This window comes from Haliotis rufescens, unplaced genomic scaffold (genome assembly GCF_023055435.1).
Source record: "Haliotis rufescens isolate VD_foot unplaced genomic scaffold, xgHalRufe1.0.p SCAF_2, whole genome shotgun sequence".
Taxonomy (NCBI): Eukaryota; Metazoa; Mollusca; class Gastropoda; order Lepetellida; family Haliotidae; genus Haliotis; species Haliotis rufescens.
This window is the reverse complement of record NW_025963890.1, coordinates 73,056,573-73,081,819: the sequence shown is the minus strand read 5'-3', so window position 1 is coordinate 73,081,819 and position 25,247 is coordinate 73,056,573. Positions and strand designations below refer to the sequence as shown.

At 43.4% G+C, this 25,247-nt stretch overlaps 2 protein-coding genes across 3 annotated transcripts in view; one reads left to right on the top strand and one right to left on the bottom strand.

Moving 5' to 3' along the window:
* The window catches only part of LOC124133218 (receptor-type tyrosine-protein phosphatase alpha-like), a 35,474-nt gene extending 12,440 nt beyond the window's left edge, over positions 1 to 23,034 (top strand). Inside the window, exons 7-28 of one of the 2 annotated variants that reach the window (XM_048400522.1) lie at positions 206 to 343; positions 1,588 to 1,719; positions 2,075 to 2,209; positions 2,636 to 2,776; positions 3,295 to 3,388; positions 6,371 to 6,540; positions 6,867 to 7,015; positions 7,894 to 7,987; positions 8,634 to 8,710; positions 9,568 to 9,604; positions 9,842 to 9,939; positions 11,061 to 11,180; positions 12,468 to 12,622; positions 13,116 to 13,251; positions 13,804 to 13,926; positions 14,735 to 14,825; positions 15,697 to 15,773; positions 16,715 to 16,831; positions 17,246 to 17,368; positions 18,967 to 19,112; positions 19,746 to 19,881; positions 20,508 to 23,034. In XM_048400522.1, the coding sequence (XP_048256479.1) occupies positions 206 to 343; positions 1,588 to 1,719; positions 2,075 to 2,209; positions 2,636 to 2,776; positions 3,295 to 3,388; positions 6,371 to 6,540; positions 6,867 to 7,015; positions 7,894 to 7,987; positions 8,634 to 8,710; positions 9,568 to 9,604; positions 9,842 to 9,939; positions 11,061 to 11,180; positions 12,468 to 12,622; positions 13,116 to 13,251; positions 13,804 to 13,926; positions 14,735 to 14,825; positions 15,697 to 15,773; positions 16,715 to 16,831; positions 17,246 to 17,368; positions 18,967 to 19,112; positions 19,746 to 19,881; positions 20,508 to 20,591 (2,573 nt within the window). In that variant the 3' untranslated portion in view covers positions 20,592 to 23,034. Of the gene's footprint in view, positions 1 to 205; positions 344 to 1,587; positions 1,720 to 2,074; positions 2,210 to 2,635; positions 2,777 to 3,294; positions 3,389 to 6,370; positions 6,541 to 6,803; positions 7,016 to 7,893; positions 7,988 to 8,633; positions 8,711 to 9,567; positions 9,605 to 9,841; positions 9,940 to 11,060; positions 11,181 to 12,467; positions 12,623 to 13,115; positions 13,252 to 13,803; positions 13,927 to 14,734; positions 14,826 to 15,696; positions 15,774 to 16,714; positions 16,832 to 17,245; positions 17,369 to 18,966; positions 19,113 to 19,745; positions 19,882 to 20,507 lie in introns of both variants that reach the window. The other variant, XM_048400521.1, reaches the window with a different exon arrangement.
* Positions 23,035 to 23,308: 274 nt separating this feature from the next.
* The window catches only part of LOC124133217, a 52,330-nt gene continuing 50,391 nt past the window's right edge, over positions 23,309 to 25,247 (bottom strand). Inside the window, exon 31 of the mRNA XM_046497518.2 lies at positions 23,309 to 25,205. Within this exon, the coding sequence (XP_046353474.2) occupies positions 25,066 to 25,205 (140 nt within the window). The 3' untranslated portion in view covers positions 23,309 to 25,065. The remainder of the gene's footprint in view (positions 25,206 to 25,247) is intronic.

The following is a 25,247-nucleotide window of genomic DNA, read 5'->3' as shown; positions in this document are numbered from 1 at the left end:
AAGTTAAGAAGATGAAAAACATCTTCCAGGTTGCCGTATTGGAGAAGTAGAAAAAGACTAATTCATGATACATAACTACATATTGGCTTCCAATTATGCCGTAGGTCGCGATATGAAAAAAGCGTAGTATTTGGCCAGAATAGATTGGGCCCAGAATATCCCGCTAATCTCAGCGGCGATCAATTAATGAAATGGTCTATTTCAGATTGCCTAGACTACATATATGGCTTAGCATGCAACTTCACCTGCAGTTGTCGTGATCGGGCGGAAGTGTGCAACAAGGTCGACGGAAGTTGCTTGTCAGGCTGCGCAGATGGTTTTACTGGAGTTGACTGTAAACAAGGTCTGTACTAGCTTCAGTTCATGACAGATGGGTTTTGTGAAACTAAACACTATCAGAAAGTGAATATGATGACAACTGAACTCTTGTAAGACTATTTAAATGACATAGCAGGAAAACAAACTTGACGAAGGGATTCTTTTCGAAATATGCCTCTGTTCACTCAGCAGTGAATGGGTACCCGGTAGGATTTAATGCTAATGTGTCTCTCCTCATAATGCAACTTGAGTTGTCTATTCCCCAGGGAGCTGAGAATTATATTCCACTGCACACTGATCTGTTGACCGGGGTAATAATGTTGCGCTGTGGCCATGCTAAGGTGTGAGTTTGGCGCAGGATTATTATGTGTACCGACTCAAATTCACCAGTGAGGATGTGGGGTAGAATAGGTCTTCAGCAACCCATGCTTGCCGTAAAAGGCGACTAACGGGATCGGATGGTCAGGCTCTTTGACTTGTTTGATGTCCTGTCATCGATCCCAATTGCGTGGGTCGATGCTCATGATATTAATCACTGGATTGTCTGGTCCAGACTCGATTATTTACAGACCGCCATCATATAGCTGGGCTATTGCTGAGTGCGGGGTTAAAACAACAAACCAACCCAACAAACTTTCATTCATTACAGATGGGTTTTGTTTGACTAAACATGATCAGATGACGCCATTCGATGGCATCACAACACTTGTATGACTATTCAAATAAGATAATAGGAAATAATAATGAAATAATAAGAAAATTACTATAACGGACTTGACGAAGGGATACAACATAGTATCGTAGAATATGTGTGTACACAGGCCAAAGTTGGTGGCGGAGAGTAAATGGATTGGTCTTGACTCCTGAGAGTTTCTGGGGCTTCGGTCCTGCCCCATGCTGAAACACATGTTACAATATGTGTCTCACTCTTCAAAATATGCCAGCAGTGAATGGGTACCCTGTTGGGTGAGATGGTAATGTGACTGTTAACCTTTTAGCGCCCCATAAGACACCCTAGGTTGTATACCCTACAGATAAATAGGAATTTCGTGCACGCAGATTAATTGACAGGGGTAATATGTAACGCTTGGAGCAAGCTTTAGGGTGTGGATTGGGCATATTATAAATATGCACGTTATTATTATCATTATTATTATTATCATTGTTTCTCACATAATTATATCACAGCTGATAAAATAAGTAGTCCCTCATCCTAATGCTGCTGATGGTTTGTGCGGTATGATAAGCCTTCACTCCTCTGTGTTGTAGAATGCCCTGGAGGAAGGTACGGCTTGAACTGCAGCAACAACTGCAGCAGCAACTGTGTCGATGGTCACTGTCTTCACGTGGATGGCACGTGCAAGTGTGTGCCCGGATGGATGGGAGATAGATGCACAATCGGTGAGTTTTAACACCACTATATTTTTACAAGAAGTATACCCTTCTAAGAAACGACCGGATAAGGCTTTCGATGTAAAAACATTTGGATCTAGTACCATATTAACGTACAGAGTTACTTGAACTTCTGATTGACGGTGTGACTTGGAAAGGTAGGTCTGAGACGGGATGAGGAGCAAGCAAATATATCTGAGATAGTATATTGATATTTTGGACCCCTCCCTTTAAAACATGCTTGTCGACGGGCTTCCCTCCCAAATTAAATGTTTCCACTGGGTTGGTTCAGGGGTAACATAAATGAACTTAATAGTCTATTAAATGGCGAAATAATGTCTCTTTCTGTGTCCACTTCTGTCAGGCTGTGAGCTTGGGACATATGGACATGAATGCAGCAACAGATGCTCCACGTGCAGAGACATCATGTGTCACCCTGGCAACGGCACGTGCATTATGGGATGTCAGCGGGGATGGACTGGAACTCAGTGTACAAAAGGTTGAAATTTCATCTGTCGTTAATAGACCTAGAATTGAAACACTATCATATAACAAGTTTACATCGTCATCCGGAGCCTCTTTGTTAAGCCAAGAAACATTAATATTATTTATTATATTGTTTAGACAATCTATCGATAAGATTTTGGTTGGATTTACTAAGTTAATGTATATTCTGCTAAAATTGAATTAATGAGCAAAACACATACTTTAGCTATGATAATAATTACATTATATATGATGTAAATATAGGACAAAATGTTATGTGGTGTTCTTTCAAGATATGAAGTCTAAGCTGGTAGTACATCATTATCTTATTATCTTATTAGCCTTTATCGGGCCTTAAGTAATATAGGGATTTACAAAATCGATAATATAAGTAGCATGAATATGCATGTCAACAATTTCAACAATGAATGTTATCTAGAATGTGACACCGGTACTTTTGGCTGGGGTTGTAACGAGACATGCGCAGTGAATTGTGCCGATCAACGTTGCCATGGAGACACGGGCGATTGTGCCAGCTGTATTGACGGATGGGAGGGAACGATGTGCGACAAAGTCAAACGTAATATGAGTTTGTATTGATATATAGTTATTTGTAATGTTATCTGTACTAAGTCACTTATTAATAGTCTGTACTACTACGAAACGTAAATGTTAAATGCAGTTGATATTGGTAGTAGTTATAGTGTAGTGGTCATAGAGTAGTAGTAGCATCTCAATAATGGTGCTGATGTAGAAGAGGCATGTCGATAGGGACGGAGACACCATCACCACCACCACCACCACCATCATCACCACCACCACCACCACCATCATCACCACCACCATCATCATCATCATCATCATCATCATCATCATCATCGTCGTCGTCGTCGTCGTCGTCGTCATTATCAGTGTCGTCGTCATCGTCTTAATCATCGTCGTCGTCATTCGTAGTAGTAGTAGTAGTAGTAGTTATAATGTCATACTCATAACAGTTCAAGTCTGAGCGTGCTGGTCATTGAGAGTTGGTCTAATTGGTATTAAAAGTCTAGTTCTCGAAGTAACACAGTAGCCATCGTGAACCCCTATCTATTTCAGAGACAAATATGACGACAGTGGCCGTAGCTGTTGTCATCGTTCTGCTGCTGTTGATTGCTGTTACCGTCGTCGCCGTTGTTGTGTATCGAAGGAAGTGAGTGTAGCGTAGATGGGCGTCCTTTATAACGAGTATCTTGTTACCATCATGAGTGAGTGAGTGAGTTGGGTATAACGCTGCCTTAAACAGCATTCCAGTTATATAACGGCGTGTTAACTTAATGTGGGAGGAAAGCCTGAAGTGATGCAGGTCTGAGACGTTTACCTTTGTTGAAACCCCACGAGCACAGGTATGGTGCTGACAATCCTAGAAACATGGTGAGAGGAGATCCGGCTCCGACATACATGAGGTGAGAGGAGATCCGGCTAGGACATACATGAGGTGAGCGGTGTTCCAGATCAGACATACATGAGGTGAGAGGAGATCCGGCTCAGACATACATGAGGTGAGAGGAGATCCGGCCCAGGCATACATGAGGTGAGAGGAGATCCAGCTCAGACATACATGAGGTGAGAGGAGACCCGGCTCAGACATACATGAGGTGAGAGGAGATCCGGCTCAGACATACATGAGGTGAGAGGAGACCCGGCTCAGACATACATGAGGTGAGAGGAGATCCGGCTCAGACATACATGAGGTGAGAGGATATCCGACTCAGACATACATGAGGTGAGAGGAGATCCGGCTCAGACATACATGAGGTGAGAGGAGATCCGGCTCAGACATACATGAGGTGAGAGGAGATCCGGCTCAGACATACATGAGGTGAGAGGATATCCGACTCAGACATACATGAGGTGAGAGCAGATCCGGCTCAGACATACATGAGGTGAGAGGAGACCCGGCTCAGACATACATGAGGTGAGAGGAGATCCGGCTCAGACATACATGAGGTGAGAGGTGATCCGGCTCAGACATACATGAGGTAAGAGGAGATCCGGCTCAGACATACATGAGGTGAGAGGAGACCCGGCTCAGACATACATGAGGTGAGAGGAGATCCGGCTCAGACATACATGAGGTGAGAGGAGATCCAGCTCAGACATACATGAGGTGAGAGGAGATCCGGCTCAGACATACATGAGGTGAGAGGAGATCCAGCTCAGACACACATGAGGTGAGAGGAGATCCGGCCCAGGCATACATGAGGTGAGAGGAGATCCGGCTCAGACATACATGAGGTGAGAGAAGATCCGGCTAGGACATACATGAGGTGAGAGGATTATCCAGCTCAGACACACATGAGGTGAGAGGAGATTCAGCTCAGACATACATGAGGAGAGAGGCGATCCGACTCAGACATACATGAGGTGAGAGGAGATCCGGCTCAGACATACATGAGGTGAGAGGAGATCCGGCTCAGACATACATGAGGTGAGAGGAGATCCGGCTCAGACATACATGAGGTGAGAGGATATCCGACTCAGACATACATGAGGTGAGAGGAGATCCGGCTCAGACATACATGAGGTGAGAGGAGACCCGGCTCAGACATACATGAGGTGAGAGGAGATCCGGCTCAGACATACATGAGGTGAGAGGTGATCCGGCTCAGACATACATGAGGTAAGAGGAGATCCGGCTCAGACATACATGAGGTGAGAGGAGACCCGGCTCAGACATACATGAGGTGAGAGGAGATCCGGCTCAGACATACATGAGGTGAGAGGAGATCCAGCTCAGACATACATGAGGTGAGAGGAGATCCGGCTCAGACATACATGAGGTGAGAGGAGATCCAGCTCAGACACACATGAGGTGAGAGGAGATCCGGCCCAGGCATACATGAGGTGAGAGGAGATCCGGCTCAGACATACATGAGGTGAGAGAAGATCCGGCTCAGACATACATGAGGTGAGAGGATTATCCAGCTCAGACACACATGAGGTGAGAGGAGATTCAGCTCAGACATACATGAGGAGAGAGGCGATCCGACTCAGACATACATGAGGTGAGAGGAGATCCGGCTCAGACATACATGAGGTGAGAGAAGATCCGGCTAGGACATACATGAGGTGAGAGGAGATCCGGCTCAGACATACATGAGGTGAGAGGAGATCCGGCTCAGACATATATGAGGTGAGAGAAGATCCGGCTAGGACATACATGAATAACACAAACTTAACAGTTGACAAAAATATTACAGTTGCTTTGTTAACGGGTGTTCCATTAAACTAAGCTATTGCATAATAAGGGATGCATAACAATTCATAGTCAAGAAAGCACAACATTAGCAAACACTGAAAATCAGGCGACTACTACAGTAAATTTCAGTACAGTCAAGTCCCGTTAATCCGACATCGTTGGTTGCATATGATTATGTCGGATTAACGAGTATGTCGGATAAACGAAATTTAGTAGTATCAACGTTCGTGATCGAAAATCGGACAACTACACGATAGGTTACGATACGATTGTCGGATTAACGAGACTTGACTGTATATAAATTAATAGCACGGAATAACTCCGTATCTAAGTAAATTTGGTTCAAGTCACTCCTATTCCTCTTTTTTGTCTGCCAACTTATATTCATGATATATACTACTCAAAAGAAGTTAAAGAGCACCCGATTATTTCATATTACAAAAGGTCATCTGTCATGCACTACAGTTAATCTGCCTTGACAGATTAACCATAGCCACATGAAAGAATCGGGTGTTCTTTAACTTCTTTTGAGTAATATATTATCAATCTAGCATTTAGAAAGTTACCTAAGTACACATAGACAGTGTACACGTTAACACAAGGCATCAAGTAAACATTCAGGGTCAACATTTGGGAACGATCTTAGGGCTGCTGTTACAGTATCTTCCGTACATTAACCCTGAAGATGGTCGTAGTGCTGAGATCGTCTCGAAAATATGGACTGAACCTGGATTTGGGCACAATCCTTGAATATATCCCCCTTTTCAACATATTTCCACTGCAAAAGCCCAATTTGTTCTTGCTTTTATATACATATTAAATTCCAATTTTTGAAAATATGTATATGCAGACCTTTTAATCACTGTCCCAAGTCATGATACCCATTGCCAATGTCATGGTAGCCATTGAAGTGATGTTGTTTATACGCTGCAGGCGACGCCAGAAGCCTCCTGATGTAGTGCCTTCAAACGATACGATGTTGTTTCTTCCTCAAAAAGAGAAGATCGTTTACGAGAATGCTGTGATATCACCGGTCAACGTTGACAAAGATTTGGACACCTCGGAAGAAACTCATGAAGATAACAACGTCACCATGGAAACTGGTAATTAAGTGTTATTGCTGGAATAATAATAATAATAATAATAATAATAATAATAATGTATGTATGTATTGGAAGAGTACTCAGGAATACAGCCCTTCTAACAATTTGCAATTGGGGAATGCAGAAGGCTGCAGTGATGGGGAGTCTTCACATTCTTCGATACGTTCTGTGTGGGTTCAACTGGGCAGCCCTTCTTATATAATGATAATCCTCAAATTGCAATACGTTATATTTACTCTTTCGGCGAAATATCCAACTTCTAGATGTGGAGACCCACGTCATCATAGACAAAGCAAAACTGATCATTGACGTCACTCCGCGTGCAGAAGATCACGTGACTGAGGAGGCAGACGACAGCCTGGTGTACTCAAATAAGAGCGTCACTGACGCCAGTCACGTGCTTGACGTCACAGATCTCCCTGATCACATGACCGCTTGGCGAGGAGACAGCAATTTCTTCCTGGAAGAATACAAGGTATATGAGCTGAGTATCTGCGCCGGGATACGCTGATTGTCGGTTACAAGCAGACGATCAGATTTTATTCTCCAAACGAGAACAATGTTTTATGAAGATTTTTGCTTGTTTGTTGTTTAACGCCTTACTCAGCAATATTCCAGCTATATGACGGCGGTCTGTAAATAATCGAGTGATTGACAATCCAGTGATTGATATCATGAGCATGCATCCACGCAATTGGGAAACGATCAACCAACTCAGTGAAAACTCGATCCAAGTAGTCGTCTTGTACGACCAGCGCTGGTTGCTGAGGACCTTTATTCCTACCCGGAACCCACGGCGTTGTGTATAATCAAATCAAATACGCCTCCATATCAGAGACCGCCTCCGTGGTCTAGTGGTAGAGCGTCCGCCCGGAGAGCGGAAGATCCGGCGTTCGATCCCTAGCCGCGTCATACCAAATGACGTTAAAAGAAGGTACTTGTTGTTACCCTGTCTCGCGCTCGGCATAAAGGGACTAAAACAGGAACGGGTCGGCTCGGAGTCAGAATACTGTGTCTGAGTGGGGTATTCATGTTAAACTGCGGCATGTTATCTCAGTGAGCTAGCACTTTAAATCGGCATCAGTCCGGACTAGTAGAAGCAGCCACACACACACACACACACACACGCACACAAGTGCAATAATCTTGGACGCGACGTGAAAACCCAATTTCACCTCACCTCACCTCACCTCCATATCAGAAGGTTTAGCTTATTGCTACATGTTGTACCGGACGTGGCGTAATGTTGATGGGATATCACTAACATATTATATTACATATCCCGATAGAACTTACCACAATTACGATTTGTTGATCTGTGGTGTAACTGAATTCTATCTGAATGTGTTCCAGTCTCTGCCTCGCGACCTTCGGACCGACATTCCCCACGCTGTAGGCATGAAGGAAGAAAACCGGAAGAAGAACAGATACAAGAACATCTGCGCATGTCAGTAACTGTCAAATATTCTAATGAAACAGGGATATGCTGTCCGACAATATATTCCTGTTTCATAAAACACCACTTAATGGCATGTTATCGTCCAGCAAACTGTTGCGATGTAGGCCCTTCTGTATAACAGTTGACACTAGCACTCAGATCACACTAAATTTAATATTCAGCGATATTTAGTGTGTGTATTAACGGTAGAAGACAAATAAACTTGTTTTTAATACAATTTTGTTTCAAAGCCGTAGAGTCGGTGCACGTGGTCAAAGTACTAATAAAACTGAAATTTGATTATATATTTTTTTAAAGACGGGTAATATAAAGAAAACCTGAAAACAGTTTAGGAATGACAATTTCAATGACGTAAGGTTACGTCGCACCAAATATTCCCGTACTTCGCAGTCTTGTAACCACATTTGACGGGGGACACGAATAACCCAGTCGTCAAAGGTACATCCGTCGCTGTGTATATATTCGTCTTTTGGGCGGGCGAGAAACCTATGATTGTGTGTTCGAATCCAGATCCAAAATTCTTGGTTTGTAAGTTGGCGACTTTGAAAGGTATTTCAGTGGTATCCCGTCGTGTCAACTTAATGTGAAGACTGTGTAGGAGATTTATACCTAACTGCAACATTCTCCCTTTCAGACGACCACAGTCGGGTAGAGCTACCGTTGATTGGCGGGGACCCTGACAGCGATTACATCAATGCTTGCTATGTCCAGGTAAACACAATCTTACGCTGTCCTAAATACCCTGGGTGCCGTTGTACATAGACGTAGGACATGTACATAGACTTAGGACAGTCGTAGCGCTCAGGTTGCTTTGTACAACGGCACCCATGACCAAAGCCTCCTGAAACAGTTACCACATTCCATTCTCATGATGAACCCTTCTCAGCTCTATCAGCTTAAACTCAGTTCATGGTCAGGTCTAGAAATATATAGACTTGATGGTTACATAATACTGAGGGATTCACGTATAGATTTATTATCTTTAACTTTAACTTTATATTTTAGTCCATGGCCATCGCTGCGTTGTATTGTTTCAGTTTCGGTTGGCAAGTGAGTGCATGTTGTTTGTTACGTTGAACATTGGGTTATCTCATAATGGTAATTGTTAACTTTATGGACAAAAATTGATCCTTTATAGGCATTTGACGACTTTATGTAATTTTCTGAAATTTCTGCGTTAATAATTGAGCATACTTGAGTCAAACTCGTTCAATGGTATTTCATTTATATTATGGCCTGTCAGCTTGAGGTGGGAGAAGCCCAAAGTGAAGCAGGTGTTAGATCTATACAACTTTTGTGAATCTTCATGATGCGCCCTAAAGTAGACATTTCGACTCTCAGCATGTTCGACTCTTAACATGTTCAACGGGGAAACAGTTGACTATTACCTTGTATCAGAAATCTACTAATCAATACATTACTTTAGTAGATCAACTTATTATTGTTGTTATCGTTGTTGTTGTTGTTATTGTTGTTGTTGTTGATATTATTATTATTATCATTATTATTATTATTATTTGATGTGTGATATAAGATAACAAACGTGTTCTTTCATCCTCTTTTAACAGGGTTATTCCAAAGATGAAAACTTTATTGCATCACAGGGTAAGTATGACTTTTTATAATAGCCCCATGCTGTATTAAGTCGTACCTGAACATAAGGTACCACAAGAAACTAACAATTTGAGTGAGTGACTATATATGTGAACGAGTATGTTGTGTGGGTGAGCGGGCGGTCTGGCGAGCGAGCGAGCGAGCGATGGAGTGAGTGAGTGAGTGAGTGAGTGAGTGAGCGAGCGAGCGAGCTGATCCCACCATTATAATGAAAGCTATTCGTTCCAGGTCCAACAAAGAAGACTATGGCGGACTTCCTCCGTATGCTGTTGGAGCTTAAAGTGCCAATAATCGCTATGCTGACGAATGTCATGGAAGAGGGCAAGGTTTGCGTCAGAGTAGTTTGTTTGTCATTGTCAGACAGCTGACCGTGCTGTGGAGACACTCTAATGGCGATAGAGCTCAGTGAATGCATGTCATTACATGTTGAGAAGTGTTAGGTGCAACTCATCTTCCCCACCTAAGGGAGTTAACTGACTGTAAAAGTCCAGTATCCACCCTTGCCGAACTACGCTGGAATTATGGAGTTATATTTTGGCTGGACTAAAGAGTCTATGCATAGTTTAATTCAAATCGCGTAACCAAACGACATCCGATTCGACAACTGCCGTTCAGATTTCTGTCGATTAAAGCATGTATACCACCGGCGTCCACAGATATTTTGTAACAAATATGTTCATGTTCTTTATCAAGGTGCTCACGTGTTTTGATGCACTCCACGAAGTAACACCAGTTTTATCACAATAGAGATCTTGATTATCAATCAGATCGTCTTGACTAGAAGCCAACATTTTGTTTGAAGCAAATGCAATCGATATGAGAGATGGATTCGTCAATACGAGTAACATAGAAGGGACATAACTCGTAACAGGCACTGAAATTCCAGCCTAATTGGCAAGGGTGGAAACTGGACTTTTACAGTTAAATTACGACACGTCATCTTAATGTGGGAGGAGGAGAAGGAGGATGGGGTTCTGAGTGGTGGCCTGACAGCAAGGTTGGCAGGGGGAATCCGATCGGGGGAGGGTTGGTGGAATTGAGGGGTGAGGAGTGGGAGGGCGTGATGGTTTAAGGAGACGGTGACGAGGATTCTCAGACATTTGAGGCGAGAGATCTTCAAACACGACAGAAATAGAAGACGTTAGATAGGAATTATAATAAAGATGTAGATTCAACTAGGGGTTTGGAGATGATGATGCTTTTGTTGTTTTAACTTCTTGATCTGACCATATCCAAAGCATAACTTCAAATGGTGCTACACAAGTGTTTAATGGCGAATCTTAGACGTTTACCACTCTGGTGAACCAGATAATCACGGACCTGGTCAAAGATCGAACCCAGGTATCTATTCAATTAGAAAAAATATATATAACCTTTACAGTCTCGCGAGTCTCACACATGAGCGTTTCTAGCTGTTTCCAACGTTTCCGACGTCAATGTATTTCAGCGCAAGTGTGAACAGTACTGGGACCCTGAAGATGACTTTAAGGTGCAGGACTTCAAGGTCGCCGTTGTAGACACTACATCGTACGCCCAGTACACAGTCAGAACTCTTCATATAACGAAGGTGGGAGTCAACCAGTCCCTCATCACAAACGTCAGTGTCGCTTTAGTAATAGTTATCCAATTATACTATATAATATTGGAAACATCACTTTCACTCCTCGTTAATACTTCGTGGGCTTTCAGCACGACGTTTCTCCATCACCCGTAAATACATACGGCCATCATTTGGTGAAGTAGGGGCAGGTGTTGAAATGAGACCGTATATTTAACGCCGAACTCGGCAATATTCCAACTATTTGGCGGCGTTCTGTAAATAATCTAGTCTTGACCAGTTATTGACATCACGAAGACCGCGTATAACTCATGGGCGACAAATCCGTCCTATTCCGTAGATGTGCGAACCCTACCACTGAGACAAGGCGTAGAGCACACGTTGTCAAGCGAGAAACATAACAGTACTTGCGATGAAAGCTGAGCGTATCCTGGTCGAAGACTCACTTGTCTGATCACTCACAGGTCTGAAAAATCACAGGTCTGAAAACACACTGGTCTGAAGACTCACATGTCTGATCACTCACAGGTCTGATCACTCACAGGTCTGATCACTCACCTGTCTGATCACTCACAGGTCTGATCACTCACAGGTCTGATCACACACTGGTCTGAAGACTCACCTGTCTGATCACTCAAAGGTCTGATCACTCACAGGTCTGATCACTCACAGGTCTGATCACTCACAGGTCTGAACACTCACAGGTCTGAAAACACACTGGTCTGAAGACTCACCTGTCTGATCACTCACAGGTCTGATCACTCACAGGTCTGATCACTCACAGGTCTGATCACTCACAGGTCTTATCACTCACAGGTCTGAACACTCACAGGTCTGATCACTCACAGGTCTGATCACTCACAGGTCTGATCACTCACAGGTCTGATCACTCACAGGTCTGAACACTCACAGGTCTGAACACTCACAGGTCTGAACACTCACTTGACTGTTTCCCCCTGGTTGGAACCAGGCATTTGCTTGATTCGTTGGGTAAATATACCGCAGTCATATGTACTCACGGTTGAAAGGGCAACGTCTACGAAGTATTGACGATGTCTATTGGTAGAAAATTACTTCTTCATAGTAGATTTTTACGTTATTCGAGGTACGGTTCATCATAGAAGACACATTAAGTCTTAGGCCTCTGGTCTCGTGTAGATAAAGGGAAATCCATTGTGGCATGGCTTTGGTCGCATGTCTTTATGTCTTCCAGCCTTTGTGTGTATTACTCCATAGTTTCCTTTACATAATGTTTCGTTAATTCGTATTTTATGTATACATGTTACCACCCTGCAGACAAGCAGCCCCGACCCCCCCAGGTCCGTGACACAGTACCACTTCACATCGTGGCCGGACAAGAGTGTCCCCACTTCACCATGGTCGCTCATTCACTTCCGGAACAAGGTCATGACCTCTGACAGAGAAAAGGGACCAATCGTCGTGCACTGCAGGTACTCATCTAACATTTGCTGATACTGGCTTACTTATCCTCGTGTTCGTGTACAAGGCTGTGTTTAGTAATTTAGGTTTTTCGTGATCGTGTTGTTACTTGCTATTAAACCATGTTAATCCAGAAACACCGTTATTTGGATTATTACTGGAATGAACGTGTACATGTATTAAAAAGGACATGACTCTTCGACAACGATCGTTAATCCGGACAATTTTTAATCTGGACTGTTATTCATTAAGTACGGTATCGTCCGGTTTAACAGGGTTTCGGTGTATAGGATATTGGCTGTATAGGATAGAGTATTTACGGTAAAGTAGACATTTCGTGCAGTCTCACTGCAGTAAAGCTCGGCGGTGCTTATGTTGTATGTGTGAGTGGTTTCTCGGCGGAACTTTCTTATTGGTCTTTATAATCCGGAAGTAGTGGGGGGTTGTAAGAGCCATCGTGTGATGTCATATCCGGTTAACGGTTTGTATGACTGTCGTTGTCAGCGCTGGAGTGGGCAGAACGGGAACCTTCATCGGTTTGGACTGGCTGATGCGAATGGCTGAAGAGGTTGGTCACGTCGACATCTACGACTGCGTGGAACGCATGAGGGAAGACAGAGTCAACATGGTCCAAACTTTGGTAATAAAGTTCACACACCTTTTAGACTACGCATATGGACGTGTGGTAGCCTAGTGGTTAAAACACGTACAAGCACTTCGCTTTATGAGTGAAATATTCTTGAACGCGACGTTATATTTAAAGCCTACTGGCTAAGCATTCGTTCATGAACGTATACTATCCATCATCGATCATGCTTTATATGAATAAGATCTGCTCGATACCAACGAACACTATCCGACTTTGGTGCTTCATATGAATAAGACCTGCTCGATACCAACGAATACCATCCAACTTTGGTGCTTCATATGAATAAAACCTGCTCGATACCAACGAACACTATCCAACTTTGGTGTTATAAATGAATAAGACCTGCTCGATACCAACGAACACTATCCAACTTTAGTGCTTTAAATGAATAAGATCTGCTCGATACCAACGAACACTATTCAACTTTGATGTTTTAAATGAATAAGGCCTGGTGATACCAACGAAAACTATCCAACTTTGGTGCTTTAAATGAATAAGATCTTCGTGATACCAACTAACACCCTTCAACCTTCTCTCTGGTAGGATCAGTACATCTTCCTGCACGAGGCGCTCGCCATGTCCGCGCTGCTACCTCCTCCACAGTCATGTGACGCGTTCCTCAATCAGCCAACCATAGACGACGCAGCTATGATGTCAGAGTTCATGGTCAGTATAAAGACATGCCCAGTCGCAGTAATTACCCCGTGTGCGAAATACGCATCAGTCGGAAAGCGCACGTTAAATCTCCAAAGTAAGTAAGTAAGTAAGTAATTGCCATAGGCGGATCCAGATGGGAGGGATCCAAGGGGTCCGCACCCCATCTAGTAAATGAAGGCAGGACAATTATCCGAGACTATTTTGATACTTTGGACCCCTCCCTTTTAAAAATGCTGGATCCGCTTTTGATCTCTCGTCTAACTGTTTCTAGAACTACACAATTCCGGTGATTAAACCTTGATGACGTCACAGTATTGTTCTTGTCGTTGATTCTGACCCGAAAATTCACTAGCCATTCTGAACGAGCATTTTATACAAGTGCTGACTTTGCAACTCGCAAATAATAGAGAAATCATACATCAACCATAACACATCTTGCCCTGTGTTCAAGTAGGCCGTCGTCACTGGCTAACGTTAACATACTTTATGTGTAAGGAACAGAGTTTATGGATGTCAACTTCTTTATCATGAGGTACATAAGGATTCGGAGTATACTTACTCCTTCATCCGGTGGATATATGCTATGAGGCAGAGAACATATATATATATGTGTGTGTGTGTGTGTGTGTGTGTGTGTGTGTGTGTGTGTGTGTGTGTGTGTGTGTGTGTGTGTGTGTGTGTGTGTGTGTGTGTGTGTGTGTAAGAACAACAAAAGTAATAAGATAACAAAGGTGGAAACTTGTCACGGGAAGCCAATAGTTAATTGGCGCTGATAGGTGATTAGCAATGGATATGTAACAGTATATGTGTCTTTCAGAAGCTGAATTCTTTCATTGGACTCGACTCCGTGAGGAACACCGATACCGGCGGGTTTACCCTGAAGTCCAGTGAGAGCATGACGAGTCTTGGTACGTAACGTCGGTCTACGCTTTTGGGATTACACTATGATAAGAATCGTTTGCGCTTGTGGAGCGATACAGGTAACACCAGTGTACATGTAAATCAGCGTGTGGAGTTGCGCAGTGCGCAAACCTGTTTTAAGTTAATTCTTCCATAAAAGCAAAATAACACTTTGTCCACAATAAGAACTTCGCAGATTGTTTCATAACCAATAATACACACAAGATTCTAGACAATGACACGACATTGTGACATCTTTCAGCGCAATAATGCGTCGCAAACCCCTACCACTATCATTAGCCAATCAGAAAACAGTAGTCCGCTAGTTCATTTTTACGGGTTTTTTGGAAACAGTAACGGGAAATGTATTGCTTGCTTAGCCAATCAAATGTCATGGAATCACTTGCAATTTATCACATGTCAATGACTCATTTCGCTACATCAGTAGCAGGCGACAAAATATGCGTTGGGTTTTTAACACGCAACCTGAGGATTAGACGCAGCATTATTCAGCACTTCTAGCATATGGGTGCAAGCAAGGCACAGTCCAGAAATTGCATTCCGAAAAAAATATGCGGCATATTACAGCCATGGTAGTGTGTGATATTGATGTCAGTGACGCATGCGGTTCACCTTCACTCAGTAATATATATACTTTTATACACTTCAAAAATTGGATTTGACCAAAGTTTATCAAATGTTACAATGCTGAAACATTCGCCGGAACACTGCAATCTTTAGGTCGAAAGCACAAATATGATAACCGTATCAAATACATCACCATCGAATTTCTTGTTTGTTTAATTTTTAACCACCACCAAACATGGGTGTATATTGTTTTTTGCTTGGCAGTTTGTATATGAAAGCTCTCTTCAGCAGCTGATGAAACTGGGTCCCAAGGTTCTAACGGAGATGACAATGACGGCATGGATTATGCTGGTGTCGTCTTTGTGCCGGTCAGTAGTAAGAATCACGCAAAGGCTATTATGGTCTGTTCTATTGCTCTATTTGTTTAGGGGCAAGAGAGTCGCCCTGTTGTCTGGGGTACCGCAATTCGTTGTTAAGAGCTGCGTCCCTTAACCAATGACCGTTAAATGGGCTTCACACATTGTACCCATGTCGGGAATCGAACCCGGGTCTTCGGCGTGACGAGCGAACGCTTTTACCACTAGGCTACCCGACCGCCCAAACAAATGATGATGTAACGCGGGTGCAGCAATGGAGGTGGTGGGTATTGACGCCGCTTTTAGCAATATCCCAGGAACACCACAGCGGTGATTCCAGAAACGGGCTTCCCACATTGTACCCATTTTGGGAATCGAACCTGTGACGAGCGGTCACTAGACTAACCCACCTATTGCCTTGAAACGGTTATACACACGCCATGAGATAATCGAGTCTTTTTCTTTCAGTCTCAGTTTGTCACAAAAACAAATGTGTTTTGTCAGAAGCTCAATACAGGCTACAACTTCCAAACTTGCTATTTTATATGAAATATATAGTAATTGTTGCGTAACATTTCACCAGGTGCACAGTACGCTCTCATCTGACATTTTGTGACATTCGTTGATCAGACCAATTTTGCCGACCTAAGAACATAAAATTGAATTTCTAATGGAATAACGTACAGTCGTGGCCATTTATCGATGCTGAGATTTCTGAGGCGGTTCTAGACCCTGGACAACTGTCTATTGATCTATTGGACAGAGCGTGGCCAACGAGATACCAAAATACGTTAAAATGGTAATTGTTGTTACCCTGCCTTGGATGCGACGTTTAACCTATCCCGCCTCACCTAGTCCCTGGAAACTCATGACGTTATTTGGAAGCAGGAAGCATGGTGAAAGGAGTAACCCTATATGTACATGCCATCAACAAGCTGTGTCTCTTTCTCAAGGGGTTCTGGCATCGCAAGCAGTACCTCCTGATGGACACACCTGATCTGACCTCTGCGGAGGAGTTCTTCAGATGGATGTATGACCTTGACATTCAAACTATTGTTACCTTGGATCACGTGAGTTTAGAGTTCATCTATGCTTTATGAAAGAAGCGAAATTTAGAGTACAGTACAATCCTACATGTATCAAAGAAGCTCCTGCGCATGCACTTCTTTAGACAATTATATGATAGGAAATAGTGTGGTATTACTATTAGTGTGGGATTGGCTCATTGGTACAAAATGTCTCTTTCGGGTTCTTATAATATCAGAGAGTATTAGGAAATAGTTGGTTATTAAATTGTTGGTTGATTAGAAGATGCGTTTGTTTGTTTGTTGAAAGACATAATGTATTAAAATGTCGCCATAGCAGCCATACATGTCAGTGAGAGATGGAGGGATTGCAGTAGCAGCTTTACAGGCCCCCGGCAGATTAAGGAGTAGTGGTCGTAACTATTTGTAGGGTAGTATCCTGTGTTTGTCTTTACCCAGGATAATCCAAAATTGTGGCCAGGACTCAATGAAGTTGCTGAATTCAACAGCTGTCGGGTGACGTGCACTAGCATGGAGACACAGGGCCATGCTATCATCAAAACACTTGTCTACCAGGAGGAGGTGAGGAAGTACTTTAAACATCCCCTTTTATAGTTAAGAGATGATATGATAGGTCAACGTACTGTAGGCTTGTGTCGCTTTCGTGTGTGTGTGCGTGCGTGCGTGCGTGCGTGCTTTGTCATATTTCCTGTATAATGCCCCGCTATGTCATATCTCCTGTATTATGCTCCGCTATGTCATATCACCTGCATAATGCCCCGCTATGTCATATCTCCTGTATACTGTCCCGCTATGTCATATCTCCTGTATAATGTCCCGCTATGTCATATCTCCTGCATAATGCCCCGCTTTGTCATATCTCCTGTATAATGCTCCGCTATGTCATATCTCCTGTATAATGTCCCGCTATGTCATATCTCCTGTATAATGCCCCGCTATGTCATATCTCCTGCATAATGTCCCGCTATGTCATATCTCCTGTATTATGCTCCGCTATGTCATATATCCTGTATAATGTCCCGCTATGTCATATCTCCTGCATAATGCTCCGCTATGTCATATCTCCTGTATTATGCCCTGCTATGTCATATCTCCTGTATAATGCTCCGCTATGTCATATCTCCTGTATAATGCCCTGCTATGTCATATCTCCTGTATAATGCTCCGCTATGTCATATCTCCTGTATAATGTCCCGCTATGTCATATCTCCTGTATAATGCCCCGCTATGTCATATCTCCTGTATTATGCCCTGCTATGTCATATCTCCTGTATAATGCTCCGCTATGTCATATCTCCTGTATAATGCCCTGCTATGTCATATCTCCTGTATAATGCTCCGCTATGTCATATCTCCTGTATAATGCCCTGCTATGTCATATCTCCTGTATAATGTCCCGCTATGTCATATCTCCTGATTATAAACCTATTCATTGGGGTCGCTATAGAGTCAGAGACTTCTTTTTATAGGCATTTAAACCTATTGTGAGGTTTTACTTTCCAGTCGGGTTAAATCTCATAAACAGGGACGTTGTAATGTCCCTGGGGTTTTATATAATATCCCCGGGATGTTAGAGATTATTCAAGTCATATTTGCTATAATATCCCAGGGATTTTATATAATGTACTGGGTATTTTATAAATGTAACTTCCGCTCAGATTGTAACAAGTAATGAAATGTAAAATCAAATGACAAATGTTTTCATTATATTCCCGAGGTCCGAACTGCGTCGCAAACTTCACATCTGTAGCCCAGTGAGTGTACCACGAGGCTACAGAGGTGTTGATAAGCCTCACTGGTTTTTAGAATGTCCTTTTCAAGATCCGTACGCCAGCAACAGATATTTTACGCGCGTTTCCTAAGGTTCATGGAAAGTATGTTCGAAACATAAAAATGTTAGTAAATGTTGTTTAAAGTTTCTTTTTTCGGTTTATAGGTTTGGAAAAGCACTTTCCTTCGGTTTTGGTAGACAGAGCATGCCCGGGGGGTCGGGAAAAACCGCGGGGGCTTCGTCTACCAAAACCTCGTAAGCGTGTTTTCTCCAATACATAATGCCCCGCTATGTCATATCTCCTGCATCATGTCCCGCTATGTCATATCCCCTGCATCATGTCCCGCTATGTCATATCTCCTGTATCATTCTCCCCTATGCCCTGCAGGACCTCGAGGCTAATTTGACCCACCTGACGTGCCCGGGGTGGGCGGACTCCACTAACCTGTCTGACTCTCCCTACATCGTGCTCGACTTCATCAAGACGGTGAAGCAAAGCGTCACTTCCGACAGGCCTGTCGTAGTTCAGAGCAGGTAACTCCGCGTTGTAGTAACGGCTTTCAGAGTAACGTTACGTGACCTTAACCTTGAGGGAGCCGGCGACGTTGTTTCAAAATATGTGTCAATATCGGGTAACATTGGATGTGGACAAGTTACCTCAAGATAATATCAATGTATAGATTTCCGGCAGCGTTTTATGACATTAACTCCATGAAATGTTCCACATCGTGTAGCTCACAGTAACGGCTCGACTCATTCTTAATAAACTGGATCGCTGCTCTACGTTTTCAGTTTATATATTCACAACCATGATGTTTCAGTTTATGTTAACACGGGGTTGTGCTATGTTTCAACTACCATTACGATTCCGTAACACTATATTTCACCGTTAACGTTACTGTAACACCTTGTTTCAGCTCTCGTTAACCTAACCGTAACATCATTTCCAGTAAATGTAACTAACGTTTTATCCTAATGCCGTAACGCCATTTTTAGCGTTACCGCTAACCTAACCATAGTTCATCTTAGGTTCACGTAACAGTAACGGCGTGTGTCGGATCCTGTCACTGTTACGGTAACATCCCTGACGACGTACGTTACGTTATAGTTCAAGCCTGATTAGCACCCCTGTTCTTCTGCGCACATTACCGTAACGTTGTTTTCCAGCCCGTCATACGGTAACGGGGGTATCCTCTGTTGTGTGTCGACTATGATGGATCAGGCGGAGGTGGACCAGACAGTCGCCATCCCACACGTCATCAGTCAAGTCAGAGCCTACAGACCCGAGGTCATCCGGAGTATGGTAGGTTCAGGATCAAAATAGTGAGGGAGTGAGTATGGTTTTACGCCGCTTTTAGCAATATTCCAGCAATATCACGGCGGGGGACACCAGAAATGGGCTTCACACATTGTACCCATGTCGGGAATCGAACTCGGGTCTTCGGCGTGACGAGCGAAGGCTTCAACCACAAGGCTACCCGACCGCCCTTGGATCAAAATAACAAACAATGTGGGAGTGGGTTGCGTTTGACAATGTACGTAAATCTCATGAGAGTCACAAAGCATGACCCGAAGATGCTCCACTTTACATTTCTTAACTATATAAGTCCACGTGAAAGATCCATAAAAAGATTTCAATGGTACATTTGACACCATTGTTGTGGTAGTGCACTTGTCATTGTTGGCGTGATATTCTGCGACGTCATAAGATGGTGACGTCAAATTTTATCATTGTCGTCAAGTCGATATTGTTAGTTTCTTCAAGTGGTTTCTCTTCACAGACGAAACGGCCTCTCCCAATATCCATGTATGATTCATGTGTGTATCAAATAGTAACTTTACGAGACACTGGCAATCGTTTCCTGAAATCAGTGATAGATACTCTGTGTAACATTTGGTTATCAGTAATGTTATGTGTTATTTCCTCAGGCGGAATACAGTCTGTGCTATGACTGTGTGAGGAACCACCTGAACGATACCCACGTTTACTCCAACTACAACCCCAACCCCTAGGTGCTGGTCCTGGGCTGGTGACCTGCTGAATTAGGGGGTAGTGACGTGCTGAATTAGGGACTGGTACTATTCTAAATGAGGGGGAAGGGTTAGGTTGAAGTGACATGCCGTATTAGGCGGTAGAGACATGCTGAAGTAGGGGTAGAGAAATGCTGAATTAGGGGGTAGTGACTTGCTGAATTGGGGGGTAGTGACATGCTGAATAAGGGGGTAGTGACATGCTGTATTAGGGGGTAGTGACATGCTGAATTAGGGGGTAGAGGCATGCTGAATTAGGGGGTAGAGGCATGCTGAATTAGGGGGTAGAGACATGCTGCATTAGGGGGGTAGAGGCATGCTGAATTAGGGGGTAGAGGCATGCTGAATTAAGGGTTAGAGGCATGCTGAATTAGGGGGTGGTGACATGCTGAATTAGGGAGTAGTGATCAGCTGAATTAGGAGGCAGTTACCTGCTGAATTAGGGGGTAGTGACATGCTGAATTAGGGGGTAGTGACCTGCTGAATAAGGGGGTAGTGATCTGCTGAATTAGTAGGCAGTGACCTGCTGAATTAGGGAGTAGTGATCTGCTGAATTAGGAGGCAGTGACATGCTGAATTAGGGGGTAGTGACCTGCTGAATTAGGGGGTAGTGACCTGCTGAATTAGGGAGTAGTGATCTGCTGAATTAGGAGGCAGTGACATGCTGAAGTAGGGGGTAGTGACATGTTGAATTAGGGAGTAGTGATCTGCTGAATTAGGAGGCAGTGACATGCTGAATTAGGGGGTAGTGACATGTTGAATTTAGGGGTAGTGACATGCTGAATTTAGGGGTAGTGACATGCTGAATTAGGGGGTAGTGACATGCTGAATTAGAGGGTAGTGACATGTTGAATTAGGGAGTAGTGATCTGCTGAATTAGGAGGCAGTGACATGCTGAATTAGGGGGTAGTGACATGTTGAATTTAGGGGTAGTGACATGCTGAATTTAGGGGTAGTGACATGTTGAATTAGGGGGTAGTGACATGCTGAATAACCATGCTCAACTAGGAGGTGGTGACATAGTTAATTGCGGTGTAGAGACATGCTGAATTAGGTGGTAGTGACATGCTGAATTAGGGGATAGTGGCATGCTGAATAAGGGGTTGGTGACATTCTGAATTAGGGAGTAGTGACATGCTGAATTAGGGGGTAGTGACATGCTGAATTAGGGGGAAGTGTCATTCTGATTGGGGGAGGGGGGAGTGACATGCTGAATTAAGGGGCAATGACATGCTGAATTATGGGGTAGTGTCAGATGCTGAATGAGGGGTTGGTGACATGCTGAATTAGGGGGAAGTGTCATTCTGAAATAGGGGGAAGTGACATGCTGAATTAGGGGGCAATGACATGCTGAATTAGGGGGTGGTGATATGTTGAGTTAGGGGGTAGAGACATGCTGAATTAGGGGGAAGTGTCATTCTGAAATAGGGGGAAGTGACATGCTGAATTAGGGGTCAATGACATGCTGAATTAGGGGGTGGTGATATGTTGAGTTAGGGGGTAGAGACATGCTGAATTAGGGGGAAGGGTCATTCTGAAATAGGGGGAAGTGACATGCTGAATTAGGGGTCAATGACATGCTGAATTAGGGGGTGGTGATATGTTGAGTTAGGGGGTAGAGACATGCTGAATTAGGGGGAAGTGTCATTCTGAAATAGGGGGAAGTGACATGCTGAATTAGGGGTCAATGACATGCTGAATTAGGGGGTAGTGTCAGATGCTGAATGAGGGGTAGAGACATGCTGAATTAGGGGGTAGTGACATGCTGAATTAGGTCGTGGTGAAACGCTGAATTAGTGGGTAGTGACATGCTGAATTAGTGGGTAGTGACATGCTGAATTAGGGGGTGGTGACGTGCTGAATTAGGGGATAGTGACATGCTGAATTAGGGGGTAGAGACATCCTGAAATTAGGGGGTAGACACATGCTGAATTAGGGGGTAGTGAAACGTTGAATTAGGGGGTAGTGACATGCTAAATTTGGGGGCGGTGACAGATGCTGGTCAAACAAGTAACAACTCCCACGAATGTCCAACAGCCCCTCGCCATGTTCCGGTTTCATCTCTGGACGTCGGCACGCCCGTAGATGAACCATCTGGCAGTTGTGAACAACCACAGTACACACGAGAGACATCTTCGACAGACATACGGAGTTCTTGTCACACTTGCCGCATCCACGCACTTGTCCATGACAAAGAACGCGAGCTGTAGTACTTGTCTTCGCTTTCATTTATCACTTTTGTCCATATTACAAGAGTCATCTAATGCAATGTTTGAACGTCGAACCAGGTTTCATTGAATTGATATAGTTACTATACGTTACCGACCTTCAACAAATGTAAAAAAAAAGTTGTGTGAAGAGGGTTTATTTACAGATTTTACACATGTCAAATATATACAATCAATAAATTACGTGTTCTATTGTCTGCCACATTCGTCTTTAAATGACCACATACAACAGATACGTTAATACAGGGGCCATGATTCATTGAGCGAGTGAGTGAGTGAATAGGGTTTACGCCACTTTTAGCCATATTCCAGCAACATCGAGACGGGGGACACTACAAAAGGGCTTCACACATTGTAATCACGAGGCGGATCGAACCCGGGCCTTCAGTGTGACTAGCGAACACTTTAACCACGGGACTGGGCGGTCGGGTAGCCTAGTGGTTAAAGCGTTCGCTCGTCACGCCGAAGACCCGGGTTCGATTCCCGACATGGATACAATGTGTGAAGCCCGTATCCGGTGTCCCCCGCCGTGATATTGCTGGAATATTGCTTAAGCGGCGTAAAACCATATTCACTCACTCACTCACTTTAACCACGGGACTAAATCGCCGCTTACCCTAACACCTGTGATTCTTTACGGATTTTGTTCCCTTTTCCAAACAAAAGCAAAGACGGTATATCGATGTATGTTTGTGATGAGATGGAACGATATCCCCTTGGAAGCCATAACGAGAAGGTCATTTTGAGTTGCATAAAAATGTATACCAACATGTTTTCTGATTTGACATAAAAAACATAAATATTATATCGACACAAACGTAAAATCATAAAATGGTGATTATGAATCGACTGCCTTTGATTATATTATGTATGAGTCACGTGTTTAAACATATTACGGGATTGTTTAAATAATATTATGAGACAAGGATGGATTGTTTTTATAATTCAATGAGCTTTTGTGATGTGTTTGTGATCCCTTAACGGTGAAAGTCTGTGGATACAGATTAACCTAAACACAGGTCACAGGTATGTAGCAGATTACTCTGACCACGGGTCACATGTGTGTAACAGACTCGTCTGAACACAAGCGTGTAACAATAATCTGAACACAGGTAACAGGTGTTGAACAGACTCGTCTGAACACAAGTGACAGGTGTGTAACACATTAATCTGAACACAGGTGACAGGTGTGTAACACATTAATCTGAACACAAGTGACAGGTGTGTAACACATTAATCTGAACACAGGTGACAGGTGTGTAACACATTAATCTGAACACAGGTGACAGGTGTGTAACACATTAATCTGAACACAGGTGACAGGTGTGTAACACATTAATCTGAACACAAGTGACAGGTGTGTAACACATTAATCTGAACACAGGTGACAGGTGTGTAACACATTAAAATGAACACAGGTGACATGTGTGTTACACATTAATATGAACACAAGTGACAGGTGTGCAACACATTAATCTGAACACAGGTGACAGGTGTGTAACACATTAATCTGAACACAGGTGACAGGTGTGTAACACATTAATCTGAACACAGGTGACAGGTGTGTAACACATTAATCTGAACACAGGTGACAGGTGTGTAACACATTAATCTGAACACAGGTGACAGGTGTGTAACACATTAATCTGAACACAGGTGACAGGTGTGTAACACATTAATCTGAACACAGGTGACAGGTGTGTAACACATTAATCTGAACACAAGTGACAGGTGTGTAACACATTAATCTGAACACAAGTGACAGGTGTGTAACACATTAATCTGAACACAAGTGACAGGTGTGTAACACATTAATCTGAACACAGGTGACAGGTGTGTAACACATTAATCTGAACACAGGTGACAGGTGTGTAACACATTAATCTGAACACAGGTGACAGGTGTGTAACACATTAATCTGAACACAGGTGACAGGTGTGTAACACATTAATCTGAACACAGGTGACAGGTGTGTAACACATTAATCTGAACACAGGTGACAGGTGTGTAACACATTAATCTGAACACAGGTGACAGGTGTGTAACACATTAATCTGAACACAGGTGACAGGTGTGTAACACATTAATCTGAACACAAGTGACAGGTGTGTAACACATTAATCTGAACACAGGTGACAGGTGTGCAACAGACTATTCTGAACACAGTCGTGCCACAGGTAACTTGAACACATTTAACTAGTGAGTCACAGATCACTATGTGTCACGCTCTATTCATTCTCTTTGTTCACAAAATGGACACTCATGTCATCCACCTTCTTTCCCCGGAGTCGCAGGACGAAAAAGAGGGCAGCGACCCCTAGTAGCACCCCGAGAATCAGCATCCCAACTGCGAGACCCGCCTTGGCCCCTGGAATAGACAACGCCACAAATTGGAAAAAGCTACAGTGAA